The sequence below is a fragment of the Adiantum capillus-veneris genome, chromosome 3 (assembly GCF_014529385.1).
Source record: "Adiantum capillus-veneris isolate H3 chromosome 3, ASM1452938v2, whole genome shotgun sequence".
Lineage (NCBI taxonomy): Eukaryota > Viridiplantae > Streptophyta > Polypodiopsida > Polypodiales > Pteridaceae > Adiantum > Adiantum capillus-veneris.
Window position 1 is genome coordinate 9,478,420 of NC_140933.1, and position 24,180 is coordinate 9,502,599.

General features: G+C 47.9%; 1 protein-coding gene across 2 annotated transcripts in view; it reads right to left on the bottom strand.

The window, feature by feature from the left end:
* Nucleotides 1-206: 206 nt before the first annotated feature.
* LOC147460484 (uncharacterized) overlaps nucleotides 207-24,180 on the bottom strand; it is a 31,120-nt gene continuing 7,146 nt past the window's right edge. The window contains exon 2 of one of the 2 annotated variants that reach the window (XM_086507812.1): nucleotides 207-494. In XM_086507812.1, coding sequence (XP_086363938.1) covers nucleotides 279-494 — 216 coding nt within the window. In that variant the 3' untranslated portion in view covers nucleotides 207-278. Of the gene's footprint in view, nucleotides 495-1,647; nucleotides 2,000-24,180 lie in introns of those variants that run through there. The other variant, XM_086507807.1, reaches the window with a different exon arrangement.

Consider the following 24,180-nt stretch of genomic DNA (forward strand, 5'->3'; position numbering starts at 1 on the left):
AAAATTGAAATATGTACATCACTTCAGTTTATCAAAATAATCCTATGAGCACCAAACTCTTGTGGGATTCGGTTGGTCAACCATCCACCCGCTCACACTATGGACAAATGGAATACCACTTCACCAAGCACTAGTCAAACACCACAGTTCCCTGGCTGAGTAAAACATGGTTACTTGTCTTCCCTCCATGGTCCCGAGCTCTGACGAGATTCCAAAATATCGGTCAGTAGTAGGATATCAACACCGGCCAAATAAGTCTAGATGCCACGCCTCACGGCTTAACATTTGATGTTTAGGCCTAAGCCAAGGAACCTCCCCCCAACTTTACCAAGCAGTGTAGACAAATGTCCCTCAAGATTGAAGTTGGTGTGCAAGCAGCCTCTTATTCTTCTATGATCTACCCCTCTAACTTTTAACTCAACAGTGTAGGTCATCGAAACCTCCAAAAACTGTACTAAGTGGTGCAGATAATCATAAGAACAAACCAAAAGAAGCTGCAATGGAACATAACACGTGAAGCTCCATCAAATCACGTGAAGTTCTTTTCCAGACAACAAATTTTAATATTTTGCCTGTATAGAGCTCCAACAAAACCATGAATCAACATAACCAGACCAACAATCAAATCAGTGAAATCAACTCAAGGTTTTAGTGTCATCCAAATCAACACTTTAATCCACTTATAATTAATCTTTTAGTTGCCGTAGCAACCCCATCATTAATGGCCCTACCATGCAAAATCTACCCTCATATGGTAATCATAAACCAATCCATTGCTAGTAACACAATCCAACCATCATAACCACCCATAAACCATATAAAAAACCTTTTCATACCCTTCAAAAATAATGCTTAAGTATCTACATCACAAGATAAACACATACCTTTCCTATAAGGATTTTAATAGTATTCTGGCAGTAACTTTTCCTTTCATGACATAAACATATGGATAACCTCTCCCAACCATAAAAGGATATCAAGAGAGACTACAACTATAGCAAACAATCCATAAACACCAATCAATCCTTTCTTGTCACATGGTTCCCATACTTGGAACAAAAGAACTACTATGATCTGCTTGACCACTTGTCCCATTTCATATCACATGACCATAACGACAACCAAAATGTAAACATCACTTCAATATCACTAATAAACTCCTTTGAACCATAAGTGACTTGTCGTTACTCATGAAATCAAAACTATATCACTTTGGACTAGAGTGCACCTTATTTCGAAGGTAACAAGAATCAACGATAAACTAGACAAATGGAATGACTTTAGGGAGGAACTGAGTGAGATTTAGGGAGGTAAAGAAACTTGTTTTTCTAAGGAGGATTTACAGTAAGATCCGCTCATCAAGTGAGTGATCCCATATAGTAGCCCTCCTTTGAAGCAAAACCTTAGACTTGGAGAGAGTATAGCTTTCTGTCTACCGACACATACATCTATACAAGTCAAACCTATATGCAAAAATCATCTTTTAGGCTAGACTAGCAGCTTATAATTCAACAACATATGTGTTGTATCCCTTGTTATGGCCTCCCAAACATGCCTATTTATGCATAGTTTTGCACATGACTCAATGATACCTTGAACATGCCTATTTATGCATAGTTTTGCACATGACTCAATGATACTCAATGATACATGACTCAATGAGGCCAAAAGGGAAACCCTAGGGCCTTCCTTGTCCAAAAACGTCATATACACAATAAAAAAATCATTTCTTACTTTCAGTTTCTTCCATCTCAAATTGTTCATTGAGATAAACCTCATCTACTAACTGCCTAGCAACCTGCTCAATCTCTAAATCTAGAGAGAACGATTTTCTTTCCATTATGATTTCAAATTTACCTTCCTCAAACCAAGCTCTCCTGTTCTTTTGATATATTGCCTTCTTCTCTTCCACTACCTCACCTGAACCCTCGTAGTGGAGAGTCTCAGGAATCTCCTTTAGGTCCAAGCACTTGTAGCACAGCCACCCTTTGTAATTACCCTGTTTTAAAACAAAAATCTCTCTCTCTCTCTCTCTCTCTCTGCCCTGCCTGCACGCCAGCCCCGCTGCCCTCCCTGCTTTGCCTACACGCAGCCCTGCTGCCCTGACTGTTTTGGCTACACGCCAGCCCCGCTGCCCTGCCTGCTTTGCCTCCATGCAGCCCTGCTGCGCTGCCTGCTTTGCCTACATGCAGCCCTGCTGCGCTGCCTGCTTTGCCTGCGCGCAGCCCCGCTGCGCTGCCTGCTTTGCCTACACGCAGCCCTGCACACCAGCAGGCCCTGCCAGTGAGTAAGAAGACTCTGCCTGCTTGAGCAGCTGCCCATCAGTAGCTGCCCACCCTCAGCAAACCCTGCTCGCCTGAGCTGCCCATCAGTAGTTGCTGCTGCAATTATTTTCCTCACACCCACACCCTCAAAGCACGTGCGTGTGCACACACACACATATATCCAATGCCGATGGGCTACGCCCTTTGAACCCCCATGAGCCACACCGAAACCCGACTATGGCAAAAGGAGCCAGAAAGGATGAAATGACCAAGATGGAGGACAAGCTACATGCCACGATCAAGGAGAACAAGAAATTAACCAACTCCGCCATCACCAATATCATTAACCGCCTCTCCAAGCTTGAAAAGGAAGTAAAAGTTTTGAACAAAGAGAAGGCACATGGGCAAAGGAGAAGGAAACTAAAGAAGAGGAGAAAAGGAAGGAGCTTGAGGAATGGAAGAAGGCCCAAGAAGAATGGAATAAGGAGAAGGAATAGATGAGTGAGCAAATGGCCATCCTCAAGGCCTCGATCGCATCCCTTACCCCCGAGGAAGGGAAATCAACAATGAAACAAAGGAGGCCATTAAAGAAGAACTCACTAAAGCCCTTACCAAGAGCTTGGAAGACAAGCTCGAAGCCACCAAGGAGGGATGGGTAGAAGTGGTCAAGAAGAACCCCAAGAAAGAAGCGAAAGAGGACGCCCACAAGGAAGAAGCCCTCCTCGTCCACACCACCCTTGAAGAGGAAAACATGCGGCAAGCCCGTCGCCTCAACATACGCGTCACCGACATTGAAGAAGGGAAGGAATCCACCCCCGAAAAAGATGGCAAAGCCTTATGCACCACACTTGGATACAAAATAAAGGACTCAACCCCCTTCACCAAAGCTTGGCGAGCCGGTAAAGACCTCACCAAGAAGAGGCCTCTCATACTCCAATTCCCATCAGAGGAAGCACGTACCCTTTTCATCCAAAAGAGGGTAATCCTACGAGGTCTCACGGGCCCCCCCATCTACCTAGATGACGACCTCACCAAAATGCAAGAGCATAGAAAAGCATGCATGCCTCAGATCCAACAAGCGCGCAATGAGGGAAAACGAGCCTCCTTTCGTGACGGCCGAGTCATCATCGATGGCAAGGCCGTAGCATAGGGATGCACGGCCTATGGGACACTATACGAGGAGATACACATGGTAGTTTGGAACTGCAATGGCTCTCTGTGGACACACCCAAGGAGATTGGAGGAGATAATGCATGACCGAGACATCACTCTGCTCACAAGAGCTTAGAGAGAGGTCTACCCCGAGTATAGGACTATCAGTGGGAGTCTACACACAGGAAGTGCAGATGGCACAACACCTCTAGAGGATCGGGTGGAGTAGCAGTCCTCTATCGCTGCTCACTCCATAGCAGGGTACAGATAGTAGCCCGTGACCCAGAAGCACGCTACATGTGGGTACGGGTTGAACTATCTGAGGAGCACATTCTCTACATTGCCATTTGCTACTTCGCACCCAGCGGTTCTAGGTTTGCACAGACGGGTGGAGGAGAGACAGATGAGGCTCATACACACGGCGGGAAGGAGGAGAATGATACACATTTATCATATGCATGTCTCAGGGAGGAGATCATGGAGTACTCCAGACTAGGGGAAGTCTTCCTCACGGGAGACTTCAACGCCAGGACATAGAGTAGACAGTGACATTTACGATTTTGACGACCCAGAGCTACTCTCCACCATGGAGAGCACAGAGGCAGAGAGGACTTCGAAAGACACCACCACATCGACACCATACGGGAGACATCTACTCCACTTGGGATCACAGCAACGTCTCGTTATTTACAACGGGATGGCGCAATGGCCATCATCCGAAGGCCTGACTTGCATATCACCCTCAGTATCCAGCGGAGGTAGCACAATAGACTACATCATCGGCTTCAGATAGGCAGCTCACCTGCTCACATCCTTCACCATTCCACCAATACCTATCGGGGCTGACCATGCGTATCTTGCCCTCTCTTTCATTGGCTCACCCATCTCACACACACCACCTACACTCACACCCCACACTACTATACATTTCACACATGAGCTAGCCAGAGTTTACTCATCACATGTCTATGAGGGGATCTACACCCTCGAACCAGACATACCACTCTCTACACTCACTAGCCAGCTCTCTGCAGTTTTACACACCTCAGCCCTCAGCTGCTTTCCACATACTACCCAGACTGGTAGACCTCCACCCTCTGGGACGATGCCCCAGAACCGAGGGTATGATGAGGAGTGCAGGGATCTATGTAGACAGCTACGGGCTCGACGAGCCTTGGAGGAGACCATTGAGAACGAGGTCAGGCGACATATGAAGGCCATCACACGCCGCGAATGGCAGGCCTTTGAAGAGGCACAGGACCTTGAGCTCTACCACCTTCTCATGAGTACAGACTGCACCACCGCATGGAGGGTTCTCAGAGAGCCACGCCCTACCACCCCCTTGGAGGACCCTCAGATCTGGCATGAGTATGCCGAGCACCTATACCAGATATCTGGGCAGCCATTGGTCCCGGAGCCACCCGACCCTCGACCTACCACCTCCACTTTCTTCACATCTAGTATGGTGCGGAGGGCTATTCGACGCCTCCAACATGGCCGCTCAGCAGACCACACTGGATTACAGAGTGAGCACCTCATCTATGTAGCAGACACCCTCTCCCCCTTGATAGCACGTCTCTTCAACCGCGCATTGGTTGAGGGACTACCAGAGGAGTGGACCATGCACACCATTGTGCCTATCCACAAATCTAGCGACACCCTGGACCCACGGAACTACAGGACTATCATGATTGGCCACACATTGGCCAAACTATATGGGGCAGTTCTGGAGGCAGAGCTTAGCACATACGCAGAGGCATCAGGACTACGCACACCAGGGTAGGCAGGCTTTCGACGCACCTTCTCGACCATCAACCACATCTTCGTGCTTCGCTGCCTGATCGACGGAGCGAAAGCACGGAAAAGGAGACTCTACTGCTGCTTTGTGGATTTCCGGAAGGCTTTTGAAACCATCCCCAGAGAGAGAATCTTCCAGCGCCTCCAGGAGCTACAAATACCATCTGAGATGATATGGGCCATTCATTCTTTGTATGCACGGGTCATAGGCAGAGTGCGATGCCCAGGTGGATTGTCAGATCCCATTGCTAGCACCATTGGTGTGAAGCAAGGATGCTCCCTCTCCCCGACTCTATTTGGCCTCTACATCGACGAGTTATCAGATTACACCCTACGAGCAGGCGGGGCAGGATCAGACTTAGCAGGTATACCAGTCCATATTATGCTCTATGCAGATGATATCATTCTAGTTTCTAAGACACAGGAGGGACTACAAAGCCACTTACGAGCCTTGGATGATTTCAGCACACATAGAGGGCTCACAGTGAACCTTGGCAAGACCAAGGTCATGATCTTCCACACCTCCAGGACAGTCCGAGTAGAGCAGTGCTCACCGCAACAGGTGGACAGGTGGAGGTAGTTGATTCATATGTATAATTGGGGGTGACTTTTACTGGCACCACTGGCAGATTTTCCATGACCCAAGCAGCCAGAGATAGACTTACACAAGGATATGCAGCTTTGGCCACCTTAGAGCGCAGATGCCACCAGGCCCACTTCCAGGAGCCCCGCACCAAGGGGTGGCTTTTTGACACTCGTCACACCTGCCAGGATGCACGCTACCGCAATATGAGCACCAGGGCTATCAGCATCTCTCTGGACACAGATAGAGCGACCACAGATCATTACGACTTCTCGTTTGCTTCACAGCAAACCATCAGTACCACATGACATTATCAGAGCAGAGTTAGCGGCACCCCGATGCTCGTAGATGCCCTCTTCCGGACAGTTTGCTTCATCCAACGCATGCGAGATCTCCCACCAGATAGACTCACCCGCAGAGCTTTCGAGGCATCGATACAGCTACACCAAGAGGGGAACACGAGAGCATGGTACTCAGGTCACAGAGTGGTTTACATCCCATGGCCTGGACATCACGGCCTTGCCCCCTTTTCAGTATGATCCCGACTCCCCACACATACGCCTCTCACACCATGAGAGGAATAGAGTTCTCAGACAGGACCTCTGGCAGCTATACATCCGAGAGACATAGATCACACCCAGAGAGCCTCTTCCCACGAAGAGGCAGTACTACAGAGACCACTTCCTGACCATTCTAGCAGATGGGTTCATCCAGAGACCGACGTCTACATGCCACATAGAGCACGGGTCGCCATTCGACAGCTCAGAGGATCATCACACCAGCTAGAGAACGAGGCCGGGAGAGCTGCACATGTCCCCAAAGCACAGAGGATATGCAAACTTTGCACATCAAAGATTGAGAGTGAGGAGCATTTTGTATGCAAATGTAGAGCACATGAGGAGATCATAGATAGATACCCAACCTTGTTTGTAGATCAGCCCACCTTACATTAGATTCTTGAGTCCAGAGACCAGCACCAATTCGACCGCTTCCTCATAGAGGCACAGCAACACCGGGACTCTCTCCTTCAGACACCAGAGCTGTGAGAGACGAGCGTCGGACACAGCTCACAGACTTCTTCCAGAGGGCCACAGCAGCACCACCACCCCAAATTACTCAGAGAGGAGTGACCCTACAACAGGTTGAGGAGGTCCGAGCTCGCAGACGCCCACGCACCCATGGACGTAGGGCACTCCGACTTCACCAGAGAGAGATCCAGGAGCGCTACTACAGATCTCTAGAGGAGAGATGCATACGGGCTTTTGCAGATCCAGCCACCATCCTACGCGGATTGTTCACACCCCACCCACCCATGCATCATGTCTTGCACCCTGACTATGGGACTGGATGGAGCTAGAGATAGGATAGTACTTTCTCTCATGATTGTATTTACCCCCGCATATAGGATTGCATCTTTTCCCCAGTTTAGAGCTCCACCCCCCACCATTGTATCACCTTCCTCCTCCCTCAGTCATTACACAAGATAGCTATTTTTTTACTTTGTACCTTTTATCCTTCACAGATATCCAGGACACCCACTTCATGTACTTTGATTTGTCTCATAGGCCGATTTTGGCCTCTTATGGACGTTAAAAAATCTCTCTCTCTCTCTCTCTCTCTCTCTCTCTCTCTCTCTCTCTCTCTCTCTCTCTCTCTCTCTCTCTCTCTCTCTCTCTCTCTCACGCGCGCGCGCTGGGCTGATGTCGCTGCTCCCTCTCTCCTGTTTGCTACTACCTGCTCGCTGCTTCCCCATTCCCCATTCCCTCATTTCCCCTTTCCCCTTTTCTCTTGCATCCCTCCCCCTCTATATCATCATGAGAGGAGGCTAAGCGACTCCGCCAAGATGATGTCCTCCCCGATCACCAAGGCATCTCCGTCGACAATGAAGACCTCCTTCATGCTGACAAACAAGAGATTGATTCAAGTGGAGAAAGGAGAACCCTCCTCAAGCTATGGACCAAGGAGAAAGAGGAAATGCAGGCTGAAATCAACACTCTCAAAGCGGAGATTTCAACCCTGAAGCGGGAATTGATCGAGGCCAAAAATGGTGGACTTGAGGAAGGAGAATTTCAGCCCCTCAATGATTTGAGGAAATCAAAGTCATCAAGGAACAAGTACAGGCTATCAAAGAAGAGGAGAAGAAGAATGAAGTAAAGACCTCTTCTTGGGTGGAAGTAATCACCCAAACACAAAAAAAGGTAGATGAGGCGGAAAAATGGATAGATGTCGCTAAGAAGGGCAAAGGGAAGGAGCCACCAACCCCCACCCCCACCATTATCAATATGACCCTAGAAGAGGAACAACAGCAACGATCTCGGGCATTGTATGTGAGGGTTACGGGTCTCAACGACCGGGAAAGTGAAGGAACTCATGGCGTTGATGGGATAGATAAACCGGCACATACAAAAGCATGGAGAATTGGTAAGAGAAGCAAAGGCAATGGGGAAACTTCAGAGGAGAGAGCGCTCATCCTACGATTCGCTTCTATTGAGGCGAAGGAGTACTTTTTGAAAAGGAGGGCAAAGGGAAGGAGCCACCAACCCCCACCCCCACCATTATCAATATGACCCTAGAAGAGGAACAACAGCAACGATCTCGGGCATTGTATGTGAGGGTTACGGGTCTCAACGACCGGGAAAGTGAAGGAACTCATGGCGTTGATGGGATAGATAAACCGGCACATACAAAAGCATGGAGAATTGGTAAGAGAAGCAAAGGCAATGGGGAAACTTCAGAGGAGAGAGCGCTCATCCTACGATTCGCTTCTATTGAGGCGAAGGAGTACTTTTTGAAAAGGAGGCCCACTTTAAAGAAGACTCACATCTTTCTCGGCGATGATCTCACCCTCTCACAACTCGCCCACATGAAGGAAGTCATGCCGGAGATTAGAGCGGCGAGAGAAAAGGACAAGATAGCTTTTTATAGAGACGGGAAGGTGGTCATTATGGAGCAGCGCCCGACATGATGGTGCGAGAACTATGGGACCAAACTAAGGTTGGCAGTATGGAATTGCAACGGGTCCCTTAGACTTGATGTAGGCGCCTTTGAGGACAGTTACAGGGATAGAGACATAGTCTTCTAATCAGAGACTCACCAAGCTCTGGGTCAGAGAATGCCACAAGTGACTGGATACATATGGGAGACGGCTCACCGAGTAGAGGCGAGATCTGAGCATGGCATAGGGGATCGGGTGGAGTGGCAGTTCTTTTCAGGGAGGAGTTATAATCTCTTGTACACATTGTGAGGAGAGATGACCAAGCCAGGTATATGTGAGTGAGATTGAGGACTGACACAAGTAGATTTCTATATATTGCCATCTGCTATTTTCCTCTGAGTACCTCGGTCTACGCGACACCTAGGGGAGTCACCTTTCTCTGTGCTGGATGAGGATATATGGTAGTTCTCTAGAGATGGAGACATCATTCTATTGGAGGACTTCAACGCTCGGACGGGCAACCATCAAACAGTTTTTTATGATAATTCGCAGGAGATGTTGAGAGAGTTGGACACCATGGATATGGGGCTGGTCAAATGCTCATAGGACATTAAACATGGTGCGAGCACAGTGGATTATGTTATGGCTATGCCGAGTTTTCTCTCTTGTATTGAGGATTACACAATCGGACCCAGGTCCATTGGTGTGGTAATAGATCATGCCCTATCGACACTTTACTATCTCCTTTCAGTATACCAGAGCTCAGAGGACACGGGTAGCAGGTCCTACTCGATACACCTTTACTTCGGAGACTGACTCTGTATACATAGATGGGATCTATAGCCACCTATGCATAGAGGAGCTAGAGCGATCTTTGGATGAGCCCACCCGCATTTTGACAGAGACTTTATAGGTGTGAGAGTGTGCAAGGCGGAAGCAGTAGAGAGTGGGCAAGAGAGAGCGATGGAGCATGTAGTAGAAACGCAAGCACAGGAGCCCTCCCAAGCTAGAAATGCTAGGGGCGTGAGAAAGAGAGAGGAGAGAGTGTATCGCAATAACTCTGACAACCAAATGCACAATATACAATGACTAGCCCCCCCTTGGCTATTTATAGCAATGGGGCTAGGAATAAGTGACCATCCAATAAGTGAGTGGGAGAAAACCTAAAAACCCCACGTGGTGGGTAAAAATGGGAAATAACACTCACTGACCCAAAAATAGGACTGGCCGGACACGTCGCTAAAGTGCTCGGTCATGCAACCTACGTGAGATGCATAGGGTGGCCAGCCCGAGAATATCACTAGCCATACATGAATGCAAATGGCGTCGAAGCAGCTGTGGTGTAACTCTTAACACCCCCTCTCAGCACTCGATGATGAGACGACACAGATGAGACGAAGAAGAGAAGCCAAAGTCCTCTGGGGAACGGCCTTCGTGAAGATGTGTGCTGCATTCTATGCTGTAGGAACATACTCCAAGAGTAAGTCTCTCGCCAAAACCCGCTCCGAACACCTCAATATGCTTTGTCCGAGCATGAAAAACAGGGTTCTTGGCAATGACAATGCAACTTTGATTGTCGCATGAAAGAAGTGTGGCAGCAGTTTGGGAAAATCCAAGATCCCCAAGTAACCTCCGAAGCCAAATAGCCTCACAAGCAGCAAAGCAAGCTGCTCTATACGCCGCCTCTGTGGATGAAAGCGCAACAGTGGGTTGCCGCTGCTCCAAGAGATGGAGCCCCGAGTCAAGTGTAAAAACTACTCATGTAGTAGAGCGCCAAGTATCCGAATTACCCGCCCAGTCCGAGTCGCACAAGCCCCTCAGTACACAACCTCTGGAACGACCATAGAAAATCCCATAGTTCATCGTGCCACGTATGTACCCCATGGTACGAGTAGCACAGTTCCAATGTCGTTGACGAGGCTTAGCATAGAAAGAGCTCAACACCAAAACAGTGTAGCAGATATCCAGGTGTGAGTATGTCAGATACACAATACAACCCACAATCGTCCTGTACTCGCCTAGATCAATCTGCGCTGACGGCTCATGTAAAGGAATGTTCTCCCCGGGCTCAAGAGGAGTGCCAATGGGTCTGTAGTCTGTCATCTGGAATCTGTCCGATATGGATGTGGCATACTTTCGCTGCAAGAAGAAGATGCCCTCTGGTGTCTGGTAAACCTCGAAGCCGAGGAGTTAGTGAAGCAAGCCTAGATCAGTCATCTGAAAATGAGTCTCCATAAACCGCATGATAGACTTGATCATGTCGGTTCATGAACCTGTGAAGACCAAAACGTCCACATAGACAATAACAATGGTGACTAAAGAGCCCTCAGATACAACATAACAGTTCGCTCCGAGGTACGCCTCAGCCCTAGCGTCACAAGAAACTGGTCAAGAGTAAGGTACCACTGGCGGCCAGCCTGCTTTAATCCATATAAAGCCTTCCACAGTAAATAAACCCAATCCTCCTTGCCTATAATGAGAAAGCCAGGAGGTTGCTCCACATAAACTTCATACTCCATATCTCCATTGAGAAATGCACTCCACATCCATTTGGTACATGACCCAATCGAAATGGGGAGCCAAACAGAAGATAGTGCGAACGATAGTCATGCGAGCGGTGGGAGCATATGTCTCATCAAAGTTGACGCCTAGGCGTTGTGAGAAGCCCCTAGCAACTAGTCTCGCGTTGTGCTTGTCAAGGGAACCGTCGGCCATGTATTTCGTCTTGTAGATCCACTTGGTAGAGACAACCTTCCGCTTTGATGGCCTGGGAACCAAAGTCAAGGTCTTATTCCGCTCGATAGCGTCCAGCTTGGCATGCATGGCGTGCTTCTAGCAGTCATGCTGGAGTGCTTCCTCCACCGAGGAAGGCTCAACTGGTGCAGCCTGAATCTGTGTCATAAGAGTAAAGTTCAAAAAAATGATTGCCCTCATGAACCTGCCCCTTCTTCTTGAGGCGTGTAGAACGTCGAGGCCGTCCCGGGTCTGGCGGCAATGGTAACTCCGTGACTCCAGAGGAAGATACCGTAGAATACAACCAACCAAGGACTAGCTTCTACCGTCAAGGGGGTGCCGCCGCAACCTCGGGAGGAGCATCAGCAACGTCTAAGTCAGAGTAGGAGTCTGATGAAGCATGATCTGAGGATACTGCTGGCTGCTGAATAGGGGGTATAGGGTGGATGTCGATGGTGTAATGAGAGGTGAGGGTGGACTCTGGAGGATCAGGAATGGATGGAGGAGGTAGGGTATGAATGGACTGTGATGATGCCCCCTCTACAGGTGTAATGAATGACTCATCAAACACTACATAACGGATCATAGTAGTGGTCTTGGTGTCCGGATCATAAAGCCGATAAGCATCAGACTCCGCCGAGTAGCCAAGGAACAAAAGCTTCCTTGACGTGAAGTCCAACTTCTGTCGCTTCTCCTTTGGTATGTGTACAAAGGCTGAACACCCAAATACTTGAAAGTGGTGCACTGTGGGCTTGCGCCCAAAGTAAGCCTGATAAGGTGTCATGTCTGTCAAAGCATGTGTGGAGGAGTGGTTCTAAATGTAAACAGCCGTGTTGCACGCCTCCGCCCAGTAGGACCAGGGCAAAGAAGCATGCACAAACATCGATCGAGCCATCTCCATAATAGTCCGGTTCTTTCGCTCGACAACCCCATTCTGAGATGGAGTGTATGGAGTAGTCAGCTGGCGCCGTATGCACTCTGACTTGCACCAACGTGCAAAGTCCTCGCTGAGGAACTCACCCCCTCTGTCAGAGCAAAGAGACTTGACCTTCTCGTCCTTGTCCTTTTCGACCATCATCTTCTAGTCCTTGATGGAACCGAAAGCCTCCGTCTTGAGTTTCAAGAAGAAAACGCAGGTATACCTGCTAAAATCATCCACAAGTACAAGCATATAAAGTAGACCCGAGAGTGAAGGTGCGTTCATAGGTCCACACAAATCAGCATGGATTAGTGCAAGTGGTGCCGAAGCTCTGGTGGATGCCTGCTTCGGAAAGGCAACCCTGTATTGCTTGCCCAACTGGCAAGGCTCGCACACGCCCGTAGGAGAGTGCATGGTGGGCAATCCCTCCACGAGAGAATCCCGTGCAGCTTTTTGTAGCTGCTTGTAACATAGATGACCAAATCTCGCATGCCATAGTGAAGAAGAGCGTGAGGTGGAAGAGAGAGCCACCGTGCTCACCGCGTGCAAGTACATCACATGTAGCAGAATCAGTAATAGTAACCTTACCACTACCAAAGTGTACATCAACCCCCAAGGAGTCCAAACTCTCCATAGAGAGGAGGTTGAAGGCCATGTCTGGAACATATAGCACCTCCACTAAACTGAACTTGGGGTCGGTAGGTGTAGTGCTGAAGAGGGTAATCCGGCTTGTGCCGGAAACGCTTCTTGTCCTCAGGGAACCGGGTGAGGGCATAATGCTGGGATGTGGCGTTTGCTGTTGACGACGTAGTCCCTAAAGTAGAAGGTGCCGGAGTCGCAGGGGACAATGTGACCGCCTTTTGGGGGTGCCTTCTGCTTTTTGGATGGAGTCGCCATCGCGGATGCTCAGATAAACTCAGGGAAGGTGTCCGATGTAATCCACCAGTCGTCGTCCCCCTCTGGAGAAAACAACCGCACTATAGACTGGAAAGATCGGGTGCCCAGGGATCTAGGATAACCAAGCCGTCCATGTCGATGTACAAAAACACAAGCTTTTAAGTTGCTGTCCGAAAACGCAGCCTTCGTAGGGCTGGAAACAAAGAAAACAGCAAGCTTTCGGAGGTTGGAAGCGTGCAGAGAACACAAGCTTTCGCACGTGTGTCGGCACCGGATGCCGGGTAACGATGTAGGCAAGATTAGGGGTGAAGCAAGAGTGGTTTTGCTGCAGTTTTGACCTCCAAAACGCTGCTGTGGTTGGCTGAAAACGCAGGAGTGTCGGCGATGAAAAACACACAGAGTTCTTGAAGGCTGGGTAATGCCGGTTTCCCCCTCTTCAAAACGCAGGTTCTCCCTCAAGAAAATGTTGGTATGCCCTGTAGAAAACGCAGGTACAGCAGGTGTATTTGGTTGAGTTTTCGCGATGAAAACCTCAGATTAGGTTAGATAAGCAGTAAACTCTATGCTAGTAAGATGTACGCGACTGATACCATGTGAGTATGTGCAAGGCGGAAGTGGTAGAGAGTGAGCAAGAGAGAGCGATGGAGCATGTAGCAGAAACGCAAGCACAGGAGCCCTCCCAAGCTGCAAATGCTACGGGCGTGAGAAAAAGAGAGGAGGGAGAGTGTATCGCAATAACCCTGACAATCAGATGCACAATATACAATGACCAGCCCCCCCTTGGCTATTTACAGCAATGGGGCTGGGAATAAGTGACCATCCAATAAGTGAGTGGGAGAATACCCCACGTGGTGGGTAAAAATGGGAAATACCACTCACTGACCCAAAAAAAAGACGACCGGACACGTCACTAAAGTGCCCGGCCATGCAACCTCCGTGAGATGCATAGGGTGGCCAGTTTGGGAATAGCACTAGCCATACATGAATGCAAATGACGTCGAAGCAGATGTGGTGTAACTCTAACAACAGGATGCAGCTAGAGAGGCATTTTGGGAGTACGCCCCAAAATAGCTGGTATGATGAGTGCAGAGAGTTGAGAGCTCGGCTACAGAGAGAGGTCGCTTTGGGTGTCACCACTCATAGACAGTCCCGTATTGCCTTCCGGTGCTTAGTGCAACGGATTGAAGCGTGCCTTCCTTGCGCACCTAGAGCAGGAGATATATCAATTGTTCTTGAGTCAGGATTCGGTTGAGGCATGGCGGCTCTTTCACGAGTCCTCTCCTCCCTTAGCTATCACTTCTACAGAGGTTTGGGGTCGTTATGGACTTCTCTCTATACTATTCCTGGCAACCACCACTTCCTGACCTACCAGAGCCATGCCCACACACTTGTACTTTCTAAACTACAGAGATGCGAAAGAAATTCATTGACAAGATGAAGACTGGGAGAGCCTATGATCATGATGGGTTCGTAGCAAAGCATTTTATTCATGCCAGAGACATGCTTACAGAGCTTCTAGCTATGATGTTCAACCGTGCTATGTGTGAGGCCTACCTGAGACTTGGAATATGTCTACTATTGTACCTATTTTTAAGGCAGGGGACCCCATGGAGCCGAGGAACGATCGGACTATTATGATTGGTTACACATTGGCACGGTTGTATGCATCCATCCTTGAGCAGCAGTTGAGCAGATGGGCAGAGAGAGAGAGAGTGCGTCCGAGCAACAGGACAGGCATGTTTCAGGAGAGGTTTCTCTACCCTTGACCATATTTTGACACTGCGAGCCATTATTGAGGAGGGCAGAGCACATGGGAGATGGATCTATTGTAGCTTTGTGGACTTCCAAAAAGCATTTGATACAGTGCCTAGAGCCCGATTGATGCGGCGACTGCAGGCGATGGCAGTGCCCACAGAGCTCATGTGGGGGATTATGGCTTTGTACAGATCGGTGGTACACTCCACTACCTTGATACACTCCACTATTCGGGTGAAGTAGGGTTGTCCTCTATCTCCTACATTATTTGGTATGTATGTGGATGAGGTTTCTGACTACATTGAGAGATTAGGGGACAGAGGAGCACACCTAGCAGGGACATGGATTCCATTGTTGCTATATGCTGATAACATTGTGCTGATTTTTGATCCCCGAAGGGGATGCAACGCCATTTGGATGCCTTGCACGAGTTTGCACATGATAGTGGACTGTCTGTAAACCTTGGTGAAACCAAGGTCATGGTGTTTAAAAATTAACACCATGCCGCAGTGGGTCAGGAGATCAGCTCCCAAATTTACTTATGGACAGGACATTGTGGAGTATAAAAATGCATATACATACCTTGGAGTAGTCTTCAGCGGACCAGTATTCTCGATGAGGAGAGTAGCAGTGAAACCGGCCCGTAGGGCGGTAGACATTAGCTTTCACCCGATTCTTCAACACTTTGACTTTACGACACAAAGCAATGACTTAAAAGGAACCTGTAATTGAGACTAGGATTACACTTCAAAACGAAAACACGGCCAGGAAGCTAGAATGCTCCCAAGCAGACAGCGACACCTGTAGGCCCCAAAGGTTGGCGCCCCTTTCGGTATTTCTTTATTCTTTAATAGAGGGAATAAAACCTGCGATTTCCTACAAGCTGCCCCGCACAATCTGGGCTGAATTCCATCTGTTTTGGCCCCATTTCGGCAGCATAACTGTACTAGGTCACTTCACACTCAGTATCCCCACGCAATAGATGACTTTCCCGACGCATACGGACACTTCGCAAAACCTGGCGAGGATCTGCAGCATGCTGAATTCTCTGTTTTCTGCCCCAAAAATGCGCCAGATTGCCTCTACAACGGTCCCTTCGCGTCCCCGAACCTCCTGGGGGTATTAGGGACCGTTTAGGGCCGAACCCTAAAACCTGCAAAAATACACAGCAGGCTGTAATTCCCTGTTTCGGGATCCGTTTCGCGTGCCGGTCACATCCGTACCAAGTCCTCGAGCTCCCGCACCTGTAGGGCTACTTGCCCTTTGAATCGGACGAGATTTCTCACGTGAAACCTCTCCGAATTCACCTGTACCTGCGGGGGATTAGCCACTAGCTAATCCGGTACCTGTGCAAGAGGCTCTTGCCTCGGCAATCGTGCACGAACCCACACAACTATACATCGGTCAAATGAGAAGCCCACTAGAAGGGCATAACATAACTTAGTGGGGGGCATAACATAATTGCTCGTAGGGGAGAGAGAGAGCAGTGCGTAGCGTGCAGGGCATCACTCCTGGCACCGGACTGTACAAAGAGGGAAAGGAAGCACTCCGTAGCTCTTGCAACCTGTTGCAATCCGCCTACAGCTGAAAATGGCGCCCCCTTTCTCTTGTAGACTCGCCCAGAGTGGCAGAAGCGCTCACAGAGTGACGCCTCGCCCAGTTTCCGACTTTGGCCAACTTGGCTAAAAATACCTCAACTGGTGCGTCAGTTGACTTGGCAGCAGAGCAATAAAATGTTCCCCTTGTCATTCCAGAGCTAATGACGCGAACACATTTTCAGGTCCAAAATAGCAGTTTCCTAAATCTAGGAGATGCTTCCACGGCACTCACATTGGTCGTCTGACCATCAATCACCACTGGAACCACATCGGAAAATGCAATGTCGGCCAGCTATCAGGTGATTTATACTCGTAGCCCCACCGTGGCTAACCTTAGACCATTTGCCTAACTTCAGTGCTCACTGGCCGTCCGGCCTAGACTCTCACTGTCAGCCTCACACCATGCAACTCAGGCATTGGCATTTCCAAAGGGGTGCTTTAAAACAGGTCAAATAAAACTCCCCCAAAAAGAAATCAACAAGTAAAGTTGCCACAGACTCATGACATACCCCCCTCTTGAAATCGCGAACGTCCTCGTTCGCATGAATATCAATCCATTAGTGTGTACAGCACTTCGTGGACACCGTATCACGGCTGTCAACCTTTTCGTGTGTACACACCTAGTTAACATGGTACGAGACATACATGCTCATAGTTAACACTCTTGTGTATTCAATGCTTGTTAACTCATGTATGGTCTACCAATGAGACTGTTCCATTGACATAGTGGATAGCTTTCACACTGTGCCACTGGCTTTAATAGAATCCATAACTTTTAGTACACTTCGAATCCTTTGAAGCATAATAAACCAACAGTTTAAAAATGCATCAACATGTACTCATTAGAAGCAATTGTTGTACTCTTGACAACTGACAAGACATACTTACTTCTATAGCACTGAACAAACTTTTGGACAAAACTTTTATTCCCCAAGGGCAATTGCCAAGCAGGGTACACTTCTATTGCACTAAATCCATAGATACATGAGAAGTGCTAGCTCCTGGATCACCCCCCTCTAGCGTAGTCTCTTTCCTTTTGACCTTTGCTCTACTTGAGTTGGAGAATACGTAGGTGGTAAACCAAAGGCTTCAAGGTAGAGCTGCAATACATTTGGTGACTCTAACAGTTCACTCTCTTCCATCCACTTTGCATCTATAGGTGGATAGTTCTTGAACTTCACCAAATATCGCCTTGTAACCTTACCTTTGACTTTTCTTTCCTTGTGTGCCATGATCTTGTTCTGGGACCAAAATTTCATAAAGCTCTTCAACTTCTGGTTGCTCTTCAACTGGCATATCCTCTGGCACATCACCAATAAATGGTCTGAGAAGACTCACGTGAAAAGCATTGTGAATCTTCCAGTTCTCATGCAATTTCAGCATATAACTGAGGTCACTGATCTTCTCTGTTACTTGAAAAGGCCCATAATAGCGCATACTAAGCTTTGTAAAGAGACTTTCTTTACCTTTTCGTTTCTTTAAGCGTGCCTTTTCAAACCGCAACAGTACCCAATCACCAAGTAAAAACAGCAAATCACGACGATGGAGATCAGCAGCTTTCTTTTGTTTTGCCTGTGTCCTTTCAAGGGCATACTTTATCTTCTGATACATCTCATCCATATTCTGTACATATTGATCTGTCTAAAAGATCTTTTCCTTGGTATGCAAAATGGGAGGAACTTTCACATGACCTTCGATAATTTCAAAAGGTGCTTTGCCTGTTGAAGAATGCACTGTGTTATTGTACGCATATTTAACCAACGGCAAATACTGCTCCCACTTCGCCTTGTGCTCGGACACATAGAACTTAAGCAGATCCAAGACAGTAGAATTTGCCTCTTCTGACTGCCCATCTGTCTGGGGATGAAACGACGATGAGAACTTAAGCGCAGTGCCCATATTCTCAAATATGCCTCTCCAGAATAGACTTGTCATCCGTGGGTCACGATCACTGACAATCGACTGTGGCATACCATGGTACTTAAAGATATTGTACATAAAGAGACGTGCCATCTCATCTAGTTTTATCTTCTTCCTAACAGGAATGAAATGAGCTTGTTTGCTTAATCTGCAAATAGTGGTCCAGATTCCATCATTCCCTGTCTGTGTTCTTGGAAGATCAAAGATAAAATCCATAGCTATGCTTTCCCATGGTTTATCTGGAATCGGCAGTGGTTGTAACAGACCTAGTGCCTTTTGCCTGTCAAACTTGACCTTTTGGCAAATCACGCATGCTCGCACAAAGGCATCCACATCTCTCCTCAAGGTAGGCCAATAAAAGAATGTCTCAACCGCTTTCACTGTAGCATCTATACTACGATGCCCTGCATACGGTGGGACATGACTCTCTACCATGACCTTATATCGCAATGGCCTAGTGACACAGAGTCTGCCATGCATCATCATAAAACCATCTCTGAGGAGATAGTGCTCATCATGTTGTCCTTCCTGTAACTGTTCGAAGATCCTTGTAAAATCTTCGTCATTCGCATATTGTTCCTTCATGTCATCAAGCTCATGATGATAAGGAATTGACACAGCTGAAATTTGTGGCTTTCTTGATAACGCATCAGCCACAACATTCTTCTTGCCTTCCACATGCACAATCTGGAAGTGAAACATGGAAAGAATGTTTGCCCATCGCATATGCTTTTCTGATAGCTTTGACTGTGTCAGAAAGTATCGCAGGGTCTGATGATCCGTTTGGACAACAAAATCAGCACCTAGCAGATAGTGTTTTCAACTTAAGAGGGCATGAATCACAGCTAGTAACTCTTTTTCATAGACCTGCATGGTCATCTCTGGCCCTTGCAAGATTCTACTCTCATAGGCTACTACCCTGCCATCTTGCATTAGCACTGCACCAATGCTACTGCCACAAGCGTCACACTGAACCACAGATCTGACAAAACAATGACTGGATCTGAAGTCATCTTTTCCTTTAAGAGATTAAAAGCTGAAATCTCTTTCTGGGTCCATCTGAAAGTGACCTCTTTCGTCTGCAAAGCATGTAAAGGTGAAGCAATCTCTGCAAAGTTGCGAATGAATCATGTGTAGTAAGAACATAGCCCTAAAAAGCTACGGATATCGTGCACAGTCCTTAATGTCTTGATTGCTTCCACCTTCACAGGATCCATTCGAACACCATCCTTTGATACAATGTGTCGGAGGAAGTGGATCTCTTCCAAGAAGAACTCGCTTTTCTTGCCATTGATGAGCAATCTGTTCCTGCGCAACTCTTCGAACACAATGGTCAAGTGATGCCTATGGTCCTCTTCATTCTTCAAGTAGACTATCATGTCATCAAAGAATGTGCCAAGAAAGTTCTGATATGGACGGAAGATCCTATCCATCATCCTATTGAACGTAGCACGAGCATTCGTAAGACCAAATGGCATCACTAAGAACTCATAGAGACCAAATGTCGTTCTAAACGTAGTCTTATGCACATCCTCAGGCCTAATTCGAATCTGATGGTACCCACTTTTAAGATCAATCCTGTTGAAAATCGCCGCATCCTCTAGGCGGTCAAGAATATCATCAATCCTTGGAATAGGAAACCTATTCTTGATGGTATTCTTATTTAACGCACGGTAGTCAATACACATGTGCCACGAGCCATCCTTTTTCTGTACTAAGAGCACTGGAGAGCAATAGGGTGACGAGCTAGGCTGAATCAGCCCTTTCTCTAAGAGCTCCTCCACTTGGCTCATAATCTCTTTCCGCTGCGCCTCACTAACCCTATACGGTGGCCTATTTGGTGGGCTACAACCTGGCACCAAATCAATCACATGATCCTCGGGCCTCTCCGGCAGTAGTTGAGACGGTAATGAATCAGAAAAACAGCCATTAAACTTTTGCAAAAATGCTAACCTGTCTTTATCTAACACAGATAAATTTGACTGGCAATTGTCTGAAACATCACGTGCAAAAACCAAGTACGCAGAAAGATGATTCTTTATTACAGAAGTGATAGCAGAAGCGAATACAATAGGGACTGACTCTCCTTTTAGCTTTACATCCAAGATGTGAGTTTTGCCCCTATACTGTACAATGATCTTTTTGTTGTAGGCATCCAAGACTCCATGCACTCGGAACATCCACGGGATCCCCAACAAGACATCACATCCTTCCAGCGGCATGATGTAGAACTCTTTTGTGTCCACATACGACTGAATATACAGACGCAGATTTCCAATGATGGGAGTAACGCACTCTGAGTGGCCAGGACATGCCAATCCTGCCTCTGCGGTATACCCCATCTCTTCAGCTATGATGCCCAGCTTCATAGCTAATTCTGGCGTGATAAAACTTCGCTTTGGCACCTAGATCAAAGAAGATGAGTTCCGTCTAGTCTCTAACTTTACCCCACTCTGCATAACTCACTGGCATCTGTACTAGGCCTGTCACCCAACATGTCTGGCACTAAACCTGCCGAGGGCATAGGCTTCTTTCCTTTCCTGTCCTCTTTGTCATCTCAGTCAACTGGCCTTTTCTTTTGTGGAACAGTTGATTGCAAAATGACCAGTCTGCTAGCATATAAAGCACTTGTTTTCAACAATCAAGACCTTCTTTTCCTCGGGCGTCTTACGCATAAAAGGCTTCCTTTTCTGCTTCCTTGCCTGCACTCTAGAAGTCTCGGCTGAACCTTTGCCTTTATTGAACCTAGCTGGCCCCTGGGACGCTTCAAGAGCCGCTCTCGTAAAGGGCTGCTTTGCTGAATTTTTCTTTTGCTGCCCTCCTTTCTCGTTGCTCGGAAACCCACTGTCTTCTCCTTTCAACAAGGCAAGACCAGTGTTAGCAACTTCCATAAGCTGAGTGAGGGTAGCCACTCTGTTCTTGGTACAATAATCGCGAAGCCCTTTAGGCAACCCACAACAGTACTTCTCTATCTGCTTTGTCAATGGCACAAATCTATACGAGGTCATTGAGAGTAACGCTTTACAAAACCTCCTATTGTACTCCAGCAAGCTCTTGCATGTAGCCGAAGTAAGCTGGTGCCAATCTGTCATGACGTCGGCTTCAAATTCATCTAACAGCCAAGCAGATGCAAACATTTGCTTGAAGTAAACCCAAGTGGCGGGTGCCTGTCCTTGCATTAGCAATGTCGTCCACCATGTGAGTGCATGGTCCTTTAAGAAAGTGGCAGCTTTTCTTACTTTAGAGGCTTTTGTAAAATTCCCTCCTGCATAAGCTGTATCAAACTGCTAGAGGAAAGTAAGAGCCTTTGCTTTATCCTCGAAGCCACTAAAGGTGCTGAACTTCACAGTTGCACCTCCTTCTTTGTATGGTTTTGGCTTCTCTATTGGCCCCAAATTGTCCTAGGGAAGAGTTTGCAGCATGGGCACTGTAGTAGGGACCATCTGTGCCCCTTGGTCATTGAAATTCTGCATCAACGGTGCCATATCTGGCTGCTGTCCAGAAAAACCAGCCATGCCAAAATTGACCTGTGGCACCCCAAACTGGCCCTGATTGCTCTGAAAGCCTTGCTGTATGCCAATGTTACCATACATGGGGTTTGGCGTCATGCCATGCATACCCCCAAACACTGTTCCAGGTATGTACTGCTGGTTTCCAGGCGCATAACCAGCCATACTTTGGAATACGGATCCACCCCTGAAATACCCAGGATGTACCGTGGGTGGTGGAAAAACCTGACGCATTGCCTGGAGACTGGTTCCCTGTCCATTCAATGCAACATTTGACCCTGAAAGGTGGCGGGCTGAACTGGCAAAACTTGTGGAGTAGGGATCCTCGCCACCTGTTCATGGATAGGAGGGACCTGTCTAGGAGCCTGACGTGATTCCGCAACATGTGAATGCTCCCTATCCTGCTCAGTCACATGGAGGACCTCGGCTTGAGCCTCAACAGGCTCTGTACACTGAGGGCATTCCCTTGCCTGCTGTGACTTTAATGGTGCTTGCAGATAATCCATAAACCTGGGATTCTGCACCAACTGAGTGAAGACATTCACAGCAGCAACTATTTGCGTCCTGAACGAATCCTCTTCAAAGTGCCCAATCATGAAGCCTTGAACTTGTTCTCGCTGTGCATTCACACGAACAAAAGGCATAGACAGTGGCGGTCGTGAACTCTCGCCAACTTCATGCTGTAAAGGAATAGCCTGTCTACCCTGGGAAGAGGAACCCTCTTCTCTAGCATTGTCTGTCCTGTCAACCATAATGTAATTCCAAGTTCCTGTGCTTTGTGTCTACGCCGCAAACCAACCAAGGCTCACTTCTTAAGCAAAAGTTGATCTTGTCCCGGCAACGGAACCATGAAACTGGCCCGTAGGGCTGTAGACGTTAGCTTTCACCTGATTCTTCAACACTTGACTTTACGACACAAAGCAATGACTTAAAAGGAACCTGTAACTGAGACTGCGATTACACTTTTAAACGAAAACACGGCCAGGAAGCTAGAATGCTCCCAAGCAGACAGCGACACCTGTAGGCCACAAAGGTTGGCGCCCCTTTCGGTATTTCTTTATTCTTTAATAGAGGGAATAAAACCTGTGATTTCCTACAAGCTGCCCCGCACAATCTGGGCTGAATTGCATCTGTTTTGGCCCCATTTCGGCAGCATAACTATACTAGGTCACTTCACAGTCAGTAACCCCACGCAATAGATGACTTTCCCGATGCATACGGACACTTCGCAAAACCTGGCGAGGATCTGCAGCACGCTGAATTCTCTGTTTTCTGCCCCGAAAATGTGCCAGATCACCTCTACAGCGGTCCCTTCGCGTCCCCGAACTTCTTGGGGGTATTAGGGACCGTTTAGGGCCGAAACCCTAAACCTGCAAAAATACACAGCAGGCTGTAATTCCCTGTTTCGGGCTCCGTTTCGTATGCCGGTCACATCCGTACCAAGTCCTCAAGCTCCCGCACTTGTAGGGCTACTTGCCCTTTGAATCGGACAAGATTTCTCATGTGAAACCTCTCCGAATTCACCTGTACCTACGGGGGATTAGCCACTACCTAATCCAGTACCTGTGCAAGAGGCTCTTGCCTCGGCAATCGCGCATGAACCCACACAATTGTACATTGGTCAAATGAGAAGCCCACTAGAGGGGCATAACATAACTGCTCGTAGGGGAGAGAGAGAGAGAGAGAGAGAGAGAGAGAGAGAGAGAGAGCAGTGCGTAGCGTGCAGGGCATCAGTCCTGGCACCGGACTGTACAAAGAGGGAAAGGAAGCACTCCGTAGCTCTTGCAACCTGTTGCAATCCGCCTACAGCTGAAAATGGCGCCCCCTTTCTCTTGTAGACTCGCCCAGAGTGGCAGAAGCGCTCACAGAGTGACGCCTCGCCCAGTTTCCGACTTTGGCCAACTTGGCTAAAAATACCTCAACTGGTGCGTCAGTTGACTTGGCAGCAGAGCAATAAAATGTTCCCCTTGTCATTCCAGAGCTAATGACGCGAATACATTTTCAGGTCCAAAATAGCAGTTTCCTAAATCTAGGAGATGCTTCCACGGCACTCACATTGGTCGTCTGACCATCAATCACCACTGGAACCACATCGGAAAATGCAATGTCGGCCAGCTA